At 36.2% G+C, this 14,355-nt stretch overlaps 2 protein-coding genes and 1 pseudogene across 5 annotated transcripts; all 3 read left to right on the top strand.

Moving 5' to 3' along the window:
- Positions 1–1,579: 1,579 nt before the first annotated feature.
- Positions 1,580–6,069, top strand: LOC110635797 (hydroxyisourate hydrolase-like; annotated as a pseudogene).
- A 585-nt stretch (positions 6,070–6,654) lies between these two features.
- Positions 6,655–9,708, top strand: LOC110635763 (beta-glucosidase 11). 4 transcript variants are annotated; one of them, XM_021785206.2, is made up of 13 exons: positions 6,656–6,900; positions 7,002–7,065; positions 7,202–7,257; positions 7,354–7,429; positions 7,533–7,604; positions 7,705–7,792; positions 7,889–8,144; positions 8,246–8,361; positions 8,458–8,678; positions 8,803–8,828; positions 8,966–9,053; positions 9,139–9,229; positions 9,371–9,708. In XM_021785206.2, exons 1-13 carry the CDS (start codon positions 6,766–6,768, stop codon positions 9,612–9,614), a joined length of 1,533 nt encoding a protein of 510 aa, XP_021640898.2. In that variant the 5' UTR covers positions 6,656–6,765; the 3' UTR covers positions 9,615–9,708. The 4 variants fall into 4 exon arrangements, 3 of the variants coding, with proteins under 3 accessions (XP_021640898.2, XP_057994909.1, XP_021640906.2); XM_021785214.2 differs by having other exon boundaries at positions 6,775–6,900; positions 6,985–7,065; XR_009145395.1 differs by lacking the exon at positions 8,803–8,828 and having other exon boundaries at positions 6,655–6,900; positions 8,896–9,229; positions 9,371–9,437.
- A 1,178-nt stretch (positions 9,709–10,886) lies between these two features.
- Positions 10,887–14,260, top strand: LOC110635748 (beta-glucosidase 11). Its single transcript, XM_021785182.2, is given in 13 exon segments — positions 10,887–11,131; positions 11,255–11,318; positions 11,499–11,536; positions 11,657–11,732; positions 11,830–11,901; positions 12,050–12,137; positions 12,248–12,506; positions 12,588–12,703; positions 12,821–13,041; positions 13,147–13,190; positions 13,379–13,466; positions 13,611–13,701; positions 13,836–14,260. Coding segments are annotated over 13 exon segments (1,524 nt in total). The 5' UTR covers positions 10,887–11,002; the 3' UTR covers positions 14,074–14,260.
- Positions 14,261–14,355: the final 95 nt, after the last annotated feature.

Below are 14,355 nucleotides of genomic sequence, written 5' to 3'. Positions count from 1 at the left end.
TGCGGGCGACTCTGTTACAGTCTCGCCTAGCATAAAGAAATTGTACCTGTCCCAGTCTAGCTGCTAACTGAATTATATCACTGATCCCATGAAGTACTTGAGTTGCATGAATGTGCGAAGAACGAAAAAAATTGAGAGTGAGAAGCCAGCTATCAAAATTCTACAATATTTTGGTCCACTGAACTAATTGTACGGCTATAAGTTGGTGAATGAATGGTGGGTATTGAGTTTAGCTAACGTGTACGACTTAAGAATTCGAGTGGCTGAGCCTGCAGATATTCTATCGCTTACAGGATATAACACACAATCTCTCTCTAATCTACTGTGTTTGTGTGCTTATACGGGGAAAACGCAAGAAACTGGGTAGGGAGACCTTTTGGGATTCTCTGTCTCTGTCTGTCCGATAAAGAAACAAGCTTGTGATCGGTTAGTGAATGATGATGATGATGTGGTTGAGGCTTTATTGCTTGCTAAATTTAGCAGTATTGGTGTTTTGCACTGATAAATATAGCAGGGAGGACTTCCCTCCTGGTTTTATTTTTGGGTCTGGAACCTCTGCTTAGCAGGTCTGTTGGATTCAAATTATTCATTAGAATTAACTCTTTACCCTTACAAAACTATTGGACCTGTAAGGCCGAAGGAGCAGCAAATGAGGATGGAAGAAGTCCAAGCGTTTGGGATACCTTTGCTCACGAGGGTCAGCACTCGGCTCCTTTTTTTTGCCTTGTTTTTCTTCCTTTTTTTTTTTTTTCTAAGTTCCTAATTTCTGATCATTGCATGTGCAATTCGTATATGTGTACTAGTATTGATAGTGGTCAATTTTCTGACCTTCAGATCACAGAAATCCAAAATTTGCTGTTCCAATAATAATAATAGACAAGCTCTAGAGCATGTTTCGCTAAGGATAATTTCATTAATGGGTTATGATCCCAATGTGCTTTGCCTCAATGTTAGTCCAGTTGTGTGTAGGGATGTGAGTTTATATGTATTAACAAAAAGAAAAGGTGATGAACTTTGGAGAGCATTTTGGATTTCACAACTTCTATTCTATGGCCAAGGCTCATTTGTAACATTAGAGTTAATTTCCTGCAAACTGAAGAGATAGCTTAGGTTGTTGCTTTGAGACCCACCTCCTATAGGGTAGATAAAATTTAGTGCAGATAGCTTTCCTAATTAGGATTGTTATTTATAGAGGGACCTGGAGGGTTGCCTCAGTATGTTAACTCTTGCTTGGGAGGGTTTGCGCAAAATTTGGACAATACTTGCTGTAATTCATGCAGAGATGTAGTGTTCTTTATTTTGCTTCGCAAACCGCAGGTAGTTTTGTGCAGTTTGGCTTACTTCCTAAGTTTTGGAGTTTGGCATAGGAACTCGTATTTTTCCTGATTCTTCTAGTGATATCATAGAGCTCGGTAGAGAATGGTATTGTAGAACTCATTCTTAAGGATTTCACACAGCTTAAGTTTGTAGTTTTTATTGAAGAAATTCATCACTGACGTCTCTCTTTCTCTCCATTAATTCAGAATCCTCTCTACAAATACTTAGCCAACAAGTAAAAGTTTACCAGAAATTTCTCCCCAGAAATTTCTCTCCAGAATTTTACATGCCACCGCCATAAGAGAAGTCACGTGTTAAACCGACATATGCAGCCTTTGCGTGTTAAGTGTACAAATGAAAGTGCGGCGAGCACAAGTGCAACTGTGCAAGAATGATGGTGAGTTAAAGGGAAACACTTGTGTGTGTTTGAGTATTCAAGTGAGTACGTGTGAGTGCTCTAGGCGTGAGTGTTTGGTACTGAATAAGGCAAGGAGAGTGCCTTGTGTGTGTGTGTGTGTGTGAGAGTGCTTGGTAAGGTGATGAGAGTGCTGTACACTTGAGTGAAAGAAATGTGTGAGTGATTTGTAAAATTACAATTCAGTCCCACCTAATACAATTTTCATTTAATTCAATCATCCTCCATTCAACAAGTGGTATTAGAGCATGAAGATCCCAACATTGACATTCTCTGCTTCCTTCCAAAATAAGATGAATTAGTATGTTGGATTTCAGTGTTCATTAGGACCAGAACCAAAAGATTAGAAGAATTGTTTGGCAGAAAAGAATTGAGACAGAAATTGTGAAACTTATCAGATTTTTCTAGATTGTAAATTCTTGTCCATATTCCAATACATTTCTCCGTTTTATATTCCTGCTGATTCCAGCTTTACTGTTACAATGGAACTAACAGTATTCAACTGATAACCACTAAAATGACAGCTATATAACTACTCAGTCCTAACATAATAGTTTAATGATAAGTACATAATTTGTCATCGTACTAAAATGACCACTCTTCGCTTGATCATTTAGTGGTCTACTTTTAAATATTGAAATTCCAGGATTTATGGGTGGTGCCACTGGAGATGTGGCAGTTGATGCGTATCACAAATACAAGGTGAATGCATATTAATTTGAATTACAAGAGGCTGTATTTTGTTGAAATATGGTAGATTTGTGAATAGTTTCTTGTGTGATCTCCTGCAGGAGGATGTCCAACTCATGGTCAAAACAGGGTTGGATGCATACAGATTTTCTATCTCATGGTCAAGACTTATCCCAAGTATGATTTTCTTACAGAAAAGCAAATGAACTAGCTAGTAATCTATAACCAATTTAGTTTACGGTAAGTTTGATCATACTTTAATCTTTATCTGTTTTCTCTGTTAGATGGAAGAGGAAATATCAAATTATCAACCCAAAGGGCTTACTATATTACAACATCCTCATCAATGAGCTTATTAGCCATGGTCACCGCTAAAAGCTTCAAAATAAACTATGTTTTTAAGTTTGTTTCATTTTGACTGATTGATTTATTTCATTTTTTTTTTGTTTTTAATTTCTTGATGATACAGGCATCCAGGCCCATGTCATGCTATTTCATTTTGATCATCCACAGGCACTTGAAGATGAGTATGGAGGATGGGTTAGCCGAAAGATTGTGTATGGTACTCAACTAATGGCTGTCCTTCCTTCTCTCTCTTCCATAATCGTATTTCAACTCCAGCCAAATTTAATTTTCAGATGTTTTAATGTTAAATTTAAGCTTGTAATGTTAAGTTATATCTTGGAGACAATGATCAATCTAATTTGCTCCTTTGCATTACCTGCCCTTAAAAAAGATCTAGGGTGATCTAACATGATCAAATCTATGTGTTGATGCAGGAAAGATTTTGCATATTATGCGGATGTGTGTTTCAGAGAGTTTGGTGATAGGGTTGCATGCTGGACTACTTTGAATGGGCCTAATGTCGATGTATTGGGCGGTTATGATACGGGACACTTGCCACCCGAGCGTTGCTCTCCTCCATTTGGGTTAAACTGCACCAAAGGCAACTCCTCATCTGAGCCATACTTGGTTGCCCATCATTTGTTGTTGGCACATGCATCAACTGTGAGATTGTACAGGGAAAACTATCAGGTCTTGCCCAAATTTTGCATTGATTTGAAATAAGATAAAATCTTCTTTTCTTGTACTCCTTTCAAAAGTTAAAATCTGGCCCCAGCAGCTCAGTAATATTTTAAGTTCTAAAGTTTTAGTGTTTTAGTGCTGGCACATCAATGTTAAACAAAGAAACAAACATACAAGTGCTAATTATATTTGGCGCAACACCAGGTGATGCAGGACAAGCAACTCGGATTTATAGGGCTTAACTTTTTTGTTTCGTGGCCTATTCCTCTAACAAATTCAACGGAGGATACAATTGCGACTCGAAGAGCCCTTGACTTTCTTATTGGCCTGTAAGTCGAGACTCCTGTGAAGAAGAAGCTGTCTTCCTTCGATTATGTGCTTTGAATAACACGTCTCTCTAGTCAGCTTGAAGCAGCTTTAATGCTTTATTTAGAACTAAATCGGTATCTTCATTGTGTGGCTGTGGCAGGATACTGAATCCTTTGGTGTTTGGAGACAATCCCTACGCAGTAAAGAACAATGCAGGCTTAAGGTTACCAGCCTTCAGTGATTATGAATCCAAACAGGTTAAGGGTGCATTTGACTTCCTGGGACTGAATCATTACAGCACAGATTATGTTACTGATAACTGACACTTTGAAATTGGAAAATAGAGATTTTTTGGCAGATATGGCAGTAAAGTTTATTTGTAAGCTCTTCGCAAATCACTACCATCCTTAATTGGAAGGAAACACTTGGTGTTCTAGTTACCTAGGCTTTGATATCCTGAGCTTTATCATGTCAACCTCGCTCTTTTCTTGGTTTATATATGTGAATGTATACGAACGAAAAAAGCTTATTGACTTCATTCTATGACGAATTTTCAAAGAACTTGAATTGCTTAGTCACATCTTCTTCTTTTCTGTCTCTCATTTTTGGCAGCTGATCAGGTGAATTCATCAGCACATGAGGTAAGATCTAATATATTTGATAAAATGTTTGGATTTTATTTTGTCACTAACCATGCTCTGTCTTGCTCAGTTTCCCATAAAGCCTTGTGGTCTTCAAGCCGCACTGGAGTACTTAAAGCAAGTTTATGGCAATCCTCCTATTTACATTCATGAAAATGGTCTCTCTCTCTCTCTCTCTCTCTCTCTCTCCCCCTCCTCCTGGTTGATAGTTGATATTGTTACTCTGGTAGCATGCTTTTGTGAATTCTATTGGAAGTTTGCAAGAAGGTTGTAACAAAACGCAAAGCATTACTCAATGTTAAATTCTACCTTAAGTTCACAAGAAAGTTGTAACAAAACATTAAAGGTTACTCTTGGTGTATTCTACTTGCTTCAAGCTATTGGGGATGTAGAACAAGAACACAAAAGGTAAAGAAATAAATTCTCTAAAGAAACAAATTCTCGAAGAAAGGAAGAGAGATAAATTCTCAAATTTTATTAATCATCAACAATAAAACTTTCTCTATAATATCAGTAATACTTAATTAAATATCTTAAAGTTCGTTTTAAAATAGGTAGATCTAAAATCTCTTAAGTAGAAGGTCCTGCTTTAATGGGTCCATAACCTATTCGTAGAGTGTTTCTCGAAGTAAGATAAGATAGAATTGTTACAACATTGAAACACATATGCTAAACATTATTTATCCAAAGGTTTTTTTTTTTTTTTGGAAAAACATTATCCAAAGTTAATCACATGATAATTGAAGTTTAGGTAGAACGTGGAACCAGAGAAGTGTTGAAAACCCAGAATGGTTTTTGCCCTGAAATTTCTACTACCTGGTTTTACCTCTCATTGATCATGCAGTTTTGTGTCATTGGTGAACTTGGTATTGCATTTCTTGCCGGGTCTGCCTACCCCACGTAACATCTTTTTGGAAGACAGTTCTAGGGTGAAATATATGCATTTAGACATTGGGAGTTTGCTTGATGCTGTCAGGTATGCCCTGCCTCCCTCTTTTTCCCTTCCTCTACCTTAAGGGACTTTCTTATTTTTATGTCTTAGTAAAATCTTGTGGCTGGAAAGGTTTGAAAATTGCATGTATATATCCAAAACAAGGGAGAAAAAGAATATTGAAGCATAGCATAAAAACTTGGTCCAATGAATAAAGCCAATCAGACCTTTGTGGACACGAGTGGGATCCTAAGGCCCCAACCATCAAATAGGGCATTTTCATGATGAATGATAATTATCCTTTAATTGGAGGATCTTCCAATTTCTCTTGTTGCATCATTTTGTGCATTTGTTCTAATTTTCTTCTCTTTGTGTGACTTCAAAGTTGGAAGGAATGGATCAAACACAAGAGGGTATTTTACGTGGTCCTTTCTGGATTTGTTTGAGCTATTGTATGGCTATAATTCAAGCTATGGCTTGTACTATGTAGATCTAGATGACCCAGAACTGAAGAGATACCCAAAGCTCTCTGCTCAGTGGTATTCTTACTTTTTGAAGGGAGGAAGCGTCGGTTCAGATTATCCAACTTGGCAAAAACGTTTTACTTCTGTCCAAGAATAATTTTTTTCTTTCAGTTTCAGTAGATTGTAGAAACCAGAACAGTGTCCCTGTATTTTAAAACACATTTAGAGTCCGCAATGCTTACGTGTTATGATGAACAAATGAGTTAAATTGTATCACTTTCATCCCTGTATTCTAACATAATTAATGCTTAGGTCCTGTATTTTGAAAAAAAAAAAAATGGGAGTTCATAAGTTTTAGCTTCGTCATACATTTTTTTATCACAATAATAATTAAAAACTGTTATTTTGTGTAATATATAACGACGGGAGACAAATTTTCGGCTGTGGATATTTGGATTTTGGAAATAATTTATTCTAATTAACCATTTGCTTTTGGAGTAATGAAATTATTCACTTATTGGCTTGGCCGCTTGGGTGGGAATCGGATCACTGATTACGTTAAACCAGGCATTTTTTTTTAAAAAAAAAGATTGATAAAAATTTTGAACAATACAGATGTCATTATGTCCAGGCCAGACCCGAAAAATGCCAAAGAAGAAAAAGTTAGAAAAAAATAAATTTTTTGTTTAAATTCAACGACAATTTGTCTACTTCAATCCACAAAAGACTAGAGTTATTGACAAAAAGGGCACACAGGCCGAGGTCATTTTCTTTGTCTTGGTTCCTCCATTGTTCACATGTCTATACTCCTGCATAATTTTCAAAATAATATCTGTCACTGATCAAATTATTCACATTTAACAGACTATTAAATAAAACACTCAAATTGGAAAACCAAACCAGGAAGGAAGCAACGAAGGATTGCTCTGTTTCTTTCGGACTATAACATAGTGATTAAGCTTGTGACGCAGGATGTTCATGTTAAGGGTTTATTCCCTGCCAATTATTTTGCTAAATTTGGTAGTGGCCGTCTTTTGTGCTGATAAATATAGCAGAGAGGACTTTCCTCCTGGATTTGTTTTTGGTTCTGGCACTTCTGCTTATCAGGTCGGTTTATCAAGCTTTTTGCTTGCTGCTTTATCCACTATCTATACTTGAAACTTTAAAGGAAGATCATAATATCAATAATAGTCGGTAAATTTTGGAAGGTGGAAGGGGCAGCAAGTGAAGATGGGAGGAGTCCTAGCATTTGGGATACCTTTTCTCACGAGGGTCAGTTTCTTTTATCTTTCTTATTTAGTTTTAATTTTTTTTTTTTTAAACTTTGTAGCGCTTAATCAGTATCAACATCAAGTATCAAGGGTTAATTTTCTGTAATTCAGTGGTTAATTTCTATCCTAAATTCCAGGGAAAATGGACGGAGAAACTGGAGACGTATCAGTTGACGAATATCACAAGTACAAGGTGAATTAACCTACACCTTATATTATCTCAATTGATCTTGCGGAGATGTTACTTCAAACACAAGTAGCCATATATTCATTCATGTGTCTTCTTCAGGAGGATGTCAAACTCATGGTCGAAACTGGATTAGAAGCCTATAGATTTTCCATCTCATGGCCAAGACTTATCCCAAGTATAATTTTCTAACTGTAATTCATGTGATTGCATCAATCAACAAATGAATCCGTTTCCCTTTTTTTTTTTTTTTTTTTTTTTGATCATTTAATTTCTGTCAGATGGAAGAGGACCGGTCAATCCAAAGGCCGTACGATATTACAACAGCCTCATCAATGAACTTATCAGCCATGGTCACTGCTAAAGCTTTCAAAATAAACTAAATTGTTTTTTTTTTCTCAATTTTAATTATTTTGATTTGATTGGTTGCTCATTTTTTTTTGATATAACCAGGCATCCAGCCACATGTTACAATATATCATTATGATCATCCCCAGGCGCTTGAAGACGAGTATGGAGGATGGCTTAGCAGAAAGATTGTGTACAGCACTCAACTCTTGTTTGTTTTATTTGTTATACTTGTATCGAAGAAGAAGGTAATGATCAAGAACATTACTGAATCTGTATGTGATTGCAGGAAGGACTTCACAGCTTTTGCAGATGTGTGTTTCAGAGAGTTTGGTGACAGAGTTTTGTATTGGACTACTTTGAATGAGCCCAACGTCTTTCCACTTTTCAGTTATGATGTGGGAATGTTGCCCCCTAATCGATGCTCTTTTCCATTTGGACTCAACTGCTCCCAAGGCAACTCCACGTCTGAACCATACTTGGTCGCTCATCATCTCTTATTGGCACATGCTTCAGCTGTGAGATTGTACAGGAAAAAGTATCAGGTCTTACGCCTTTTAAGCATTTAATTCTCATTTCCATTTAATGATAAAAAAATATATATGCATCTAAACTTGTCCTTCTGATGATGGTCATGGTGGCGCAGAGCAAGCAACTAGGATTTGTTGGGATTAATCTCTATGCTTTTGCGACTTATCCCCTAACAAACTCAACAGAGGATGTGCTTGCAACTCAAAGAGCCAATGACTATTTTGTGGGTTTGTAAGTTAAAATTTAAGTACTCCTATTTTCCTGAAATTATCTGTTTTTCCTGTTAACAAGCCAAGTTTAATTCGAGAATTTACAATTTTGTTCCAGGATAGCTAATCCTGTGGTGTTTGGAAGCTATCCGGACATAGTAAAGAAAAACGCAGGCTCAAGACTACCAACCTTCACGAATCAAGAATACAAACAAGTTAAGGGTTCATTTGACTTCCTGGGAATAAATCATTACATGTCAATACATGTAAAAGACAACTCCGCCAGCCTGAAGTCGGAGTACAGAGATTTTCTAGCAGATATGGCAGTAGAGATGATAGGTAAGATCATGATGTTCAATTTCTAGTTACTCCATCAAAATATACTACCTCATGAACTTAACTTTATCAGATCATCAACTGACATTTTTCTTTTTCTTTAAAATTTACATTTGTTGTTGGGCAGCTGATATAGATAGTTCAAAATATGAGGTAGGATTAATGTTGCCATTACGCTCAATTAACTCATAATTAAGCTTTTCTTTTTCATATTTTGCAGCATAACTAATTAACAATTACCTCTTTTCATGTATAAAATAAATAAATAAATAAAATAAAACAAACTCAAGTTTCCGATACAACCATCGGGTATGCAAGCTTCACTGGAATACTTCAAGCAAGCTTATGGCAACCCTCCAATCTACATTCATGAAAATGGTCTGTTTCTCTCGGTACATTAGTAAATTCTGTCGAAACTGATGAGATGGGGTCGTACTATTATATAATATTTCATCAATGGCAGGGCAACGGACCCGACGAACTTCGTCCTTGGAAGATACCTCCAGGGTCAAGTATATGCATGGATACATTGGGAGTGTACTTGATGCTATTAGGTATGCTTCTATTCTTTTTTGATTATGATTTCAATGACTGATATTTATTTTACATTACAATATAAACTTTCTAAGTATGTTTTGTTTAATGTTTGTATAAATTTTGTGAAAATAAAATTGATTTTTGTTTTTTGGGGCCAGGAATGGATCAAATACAAGAGGGTATTTTACGTGGTCCTTCTTAGATGTGTTTGAGCTGTTGGGTGGCTATGAACCATGCTTTGGGCTTTATTATGTGGACATCAATGACCCACAATTAAAACGGCATGCTAAGCTCTCTGCACATTGGTACTCTCAATTTTTGAAGGGAAGACCCGTTTCCTCCGACTCTGATGGCCTTATAAAGCTTGGAAAAGATTTCTCACTCTTGTCTCGCAGGAGTTGATCTTCCTTATATATTATATATAGAAGATCTTCCATAATAATTGTACTTTAGAAAACGGCTATAACCAACAAGTAAAATTGCATCTTTGTGATTAGATCCTGAAGCCTATTGGATAATTGTCAACAATCTCTGTTGATCATCTCTAATAGAGTATTAGTGATTATCAATCTCTAAGATAATTGTCATTTATACAGGTTAATTAAAAGGCCTTATATCAGATTTTGAAAATACAAATTGCTTTTCAACTTGCCAATATTACATCACAGAATATACAAGATATTTATACTCAAAAATTCTTGATGGAGAAGAAAGGAATAGAAACGACAAGGAATAGACGTGTGTCTCCAAGAATCTAGAAACCAACTTTTGCACAGCTGGCTAACTGAAAATGTTAAATTAAAACTAATTATACTTAATCAATCATTGCTAGTCATTGGTTTAATCGAATCTTGGAATATAATTGGGGTGGGCCTGATGATGAGAAGATGAACTTTCAGCAGAAAATTCATTTTGCTGTTGCTGCTGCTGATGTCCTTTGTGTGCAGCCTGCTCAATACTTGAGCTTTGACTTCTTGAGTTGTATTACCTAAAGCAAAGCAAATGTTAATTTTGCCTAAGAATTGAACTCAGTACCAAATTATAACATAATGCAGAGTTTATGATTAATGAAACCTTCTTCTTGATGATGATAAAATGTGAAGAGGCCACAATTCATAAAAATATGTCCACTACAGAAGAAGTAAAGAAAACACAACAAAAGGAAAAGAACAAAACGAAGGAAATTTAACGAGAGAAAAAAAAAAATTCAATTAGCATCAGAGCTTGCGTAAATGATAGTAAGAGGCAAATGGAAAAATGACATACAAAAGAGCAGAAAAATGCTAACCTCGTCCACCCATGCTTTCTGTCATTTCTCGTTAACAAGAAAATTCAACACAAATAGTCTTTCTTAAATTTAACATCAACAAAATCCCGAAAGCAGCCTTCCACTACATCTCACATGCTCCCCCACAAAAGTCTGATGCCTCTTTCTTTGTCTTTGCACTATTTATTCGCATTAATTAAGCTTAGCACCGTCAAAGAAAGTCAAAGAAATGACCAACAGTTTTTAAAAATAATAATAATAATAATAATAATAAAAAATTAAAAATCTTGAGGATGTCTGGATAATTTGAAATTATTCAGGGACTAAGTTGTAAATATCCTTTTTTAACATTGGAAAATAAAAATCTCATTAAAAGCTAGCGTCACCCTTTCCGCTAGAGTAGTGGAATACTGATGCTTCGCTTCGTTATAACTAGTTGAAGTAGAAGACCTTAACTGATAGCATAGTCATATTATCAACTCCGTTAACTTGCATTAAACCCATTATTAGCTTGTGATTAAGAATGCTGTGGCCTTGTTGCTTGCTAATTCTTACTCTTAATTTAGCATTAGCTGTCCTTTCTGCTGATAATTATAGCAGGGAGGACTTCCCTCCTGTCTTTGTTTTTGGTGCTGCTACCTCTGCTTATCAGGTCAGTACGACAAGTCGTTTTGCCTGTTCTGAACTTTTGAAAGTGAGGGATAAAAAGGGAAAGCTTTATCTTTTCTAAAAGAATCGTTTCCTGGGTTTATGGTATACTTGCAATTCTTGAAAGGTGGAAGGAGCCGCACATGAGGATGGGAGGAGTCCCAGCGTTTGGGATACCTTTTCTCATGGAGGTCAGTGCCTTCTGTACCTTATCGTAGTGTCTAGGGGTATTTTTGTCATATTTTGAGTTCTTTATTTTTGACGTAATTAACACAATCATCAATTTCTAGTAGATGGGTGTGTAATGGTTGTAGAATGAGGAAGCCATGATAATTTGATTTAAGTGATTAATTTTCTAAATAATTTTCCAGGTGGAGATGTGGCGGTTGATGAGTATCACAGATACAAGGTTAAGTTGACATAAAATTGTCACTTGTGGCTCTAAGTATAAGTAATTTGAGTCACAAGCAGCAATATTTTCTTGGAGTAAAGGTGTTTACTTTTGGGTCTGTTCATTTCTCTCTTACAGGAAGATGTCCAACTTATGGCTGAAACTGGGTTACAGGCCTATAGATTTTCCATCTCATGGCCAAGGCTTATCCCAAGTATGATTTCCTATCTACAACTCAATATGAAGCAACAAACATCGTGGTTTATTTGATCATATGTATGCTTCAATTTTTTATGTGTTATCTTTGTCAGATGGAAGAGGACCTGTCAATCCAAAGGGTTTACAGTATTACAATAACCTCATCAATGAACTTATTAGCCATGGTGAGAGCAAAAGTTAAAATTTGTTTTCTAGTTGTTTGAGAGTGCTTTTTCACTTATATATAGCTAGTAAAAAAATTACTTCCCAAGTGTTCTTCTCTAATGCTTCTTTTTAGCTTTAATCCATCTTTTTTTCCCCCTGACGAATCAGGCATCCAAGCTCTTGTTTCGTTATACAATTATGATCATCCACAATCACTTGAAGATGAATATGGAGGATGGATTAGCAGAAACATTGTGTATAATACTTGATTCTTGTTCTTAATTACTTTGCTTTTCTGTGCTTGGACGTATCAAGGACAAAAGGAAGATGATGAAAAACAATGAACAAATGTCTGTGTATATGCAGGAGAGACTTCACAGCTTATGCAGACGTGTGCTTCAGAGAATTTGGTGATAGGGTTTCATCTTGGTCAACTATAAATGAACCCAATATCTTTGCATTTGGAGGTTATGACCAGGGAATGCTGCCGCCATGACGATGTTCTTATCCATTTGGATTTAGGAATTGCTCCAAAGGTGACTCCTCCACTGAGCCATACTTGGCAGCTCACAATATGTTGTTGGCACATTCATCAACTGTCAGATTGTACAAGAATAAATATCAGGTACCATCTCATCATCCTCTGCATTTTTCTTCCTAAGGAAATATATATTATTTGATGTCCTAATAATGCATTATTGCACAGAGCAAGCAAAATGGAGTTATAGGAATCACCCTCTATGCCTTTTGGCTACTCCCTCTAACTAACTCAACAGAGGATGTAACTGCTGCACAAAGAGCCAGAGACTTCTTTTTGGGTTGGTAAGTTAATAAGGGCAGAATATAATGAAGGGGAAGGGCAGCTAATACATTTGACAATTTTTTTTTTCTTTTTTCTGAACCAATTGATTATATTTCTCTTTATTATTTGTCTTGCAGGTTTGTAAATCCCTTGGTGTTTGGAGACTATCCTGAAATAATGAAAAATAATGCAGGTTTAAGACTTCCAGTCCTTTCCAATGAAGAATCCAAATTGGTTAAGGGAGCATTTGACTTCATAGGACTGATACATTACTATACAGTTTACATTAAGGATAACTCCAAAAGTCTGAAATTGGAGAATAGAGATTATAGTGCAGACATGGCAGTAGCTATCTTTTGTATGTTCTTGACAACCCATTAATAGACTAAAATAAGATTTGTTATATGTTCTCTGCAACTCTCCAAGAAGCTGGAATAATTCCTTGATTTTGTTGTTTTGGCAGTCGACCAAGATGAAGATGTTCCATTCGTATTATTCCCGCAAGAGGTGAGATTCCTTTTACCTACTATTTATTTGTTTTTTTTCTTATGTGTTGGTATTTTTTTGCCTAAATCTGGTTCACCATAGATCCAAACAAAAAATGTATGATGGGCCCATATATTTACGTAATACATAATATACCCAAGTTTAGACAAGAATTTTCCATTGCTACATACTAACTTGTCATTCCTCAGTATCCTCGAAGGCCTTGGGGTTTGCAAGGATTATTGGAGTATTTTAAGCAAGCCTATGGCAATCCTCCAATTTACATCCACGAAAATGGTCTCGTCCCATCTCTTTACGTGCATGCACACTCGCTTTTTAAGATTGATTAATGTAGTTATTGTCGAAAACTTTATGTTATCTTGTCAAATTAGTTTCTTTTTTTTTTCAAGGAAAATTCGGTTATGTTGCATGGTTTGGCAGGGCAAGTGGGCCGGCATAATATGTCATTGGAAGACACATCAAGAGTGGAATATCTTCATGCTTATATTGGGGGTTTGCTTGACGCAATCAGGTTTCTTAATTTGGCATCAAACTGGATTGATTTGCCTTTCTTGAAGGATTTTTTTTTCTTGATTCATGAATATGGGGCAAGTTTTGGCAATTTATATATCCCATCTAATTTTTTTTTTCTTTAAAATTGTGAAGGAATGGATCGGATACAAGAGGGTATTTTGTATGGTCCTTTTTAGATGTTTTCGAGTTATTGGATGGCAAAGGATCTAGCTATGGCCTGTATTTCGTAGATTTGGACGATCCAAGCCTGACAAGACTACCCAAGAAATCTGCACGTTGGTACTCCACCTTTTTGAAAGGAGGAAGAGTCGGCTCACACGGAACTATTGAACTTGAGAAAACACTAGACGCACTTGTTTCAGAAGGTTAAAATGTCTTGGTGCATTGCTTTACGAGCAGATCGAAATGTAACGCTATAAACAACTTCTCTACAAGATCTAATGTTATAGGTCTATATGGTGTTTAATTTGTGGGAAGTATGATATCAGCTTTCTTGAGAGCCTATATGATAATATCGGCTGGTGTTGGGCAGCTCAGAAAACTCCCTGTTCATGAAATTTAATGAGCGCTAGGCAATTTAATGAAGGAGAGAGTACGCAGACTCCTCTGTTATCATTTATCCGAGACAGCACCTGTTTTCTTGAAAGTTTAA

The sequence above is a fragment of the Hevea brasiliensis genome, chromosome 2 (genome assembly GCF_030052815.1).
Source record: "Hevea brasiliensis isolate MT/VB/25A 57/8 chromosome 2, ASM3005281v1, whole genome shotgun sequence".
Classification (NCBI taxonomy): domain Eukaryota; kingdom Viridiplantae; phylum Streptophyta; class Magnoliopsida; order Malpighiales; family Euphorbiaceae; genus Hevea; species Hevea brasiliensis.
This window is presented reverse-complemented; position numbering and strand designations above follow the sequence as displayed.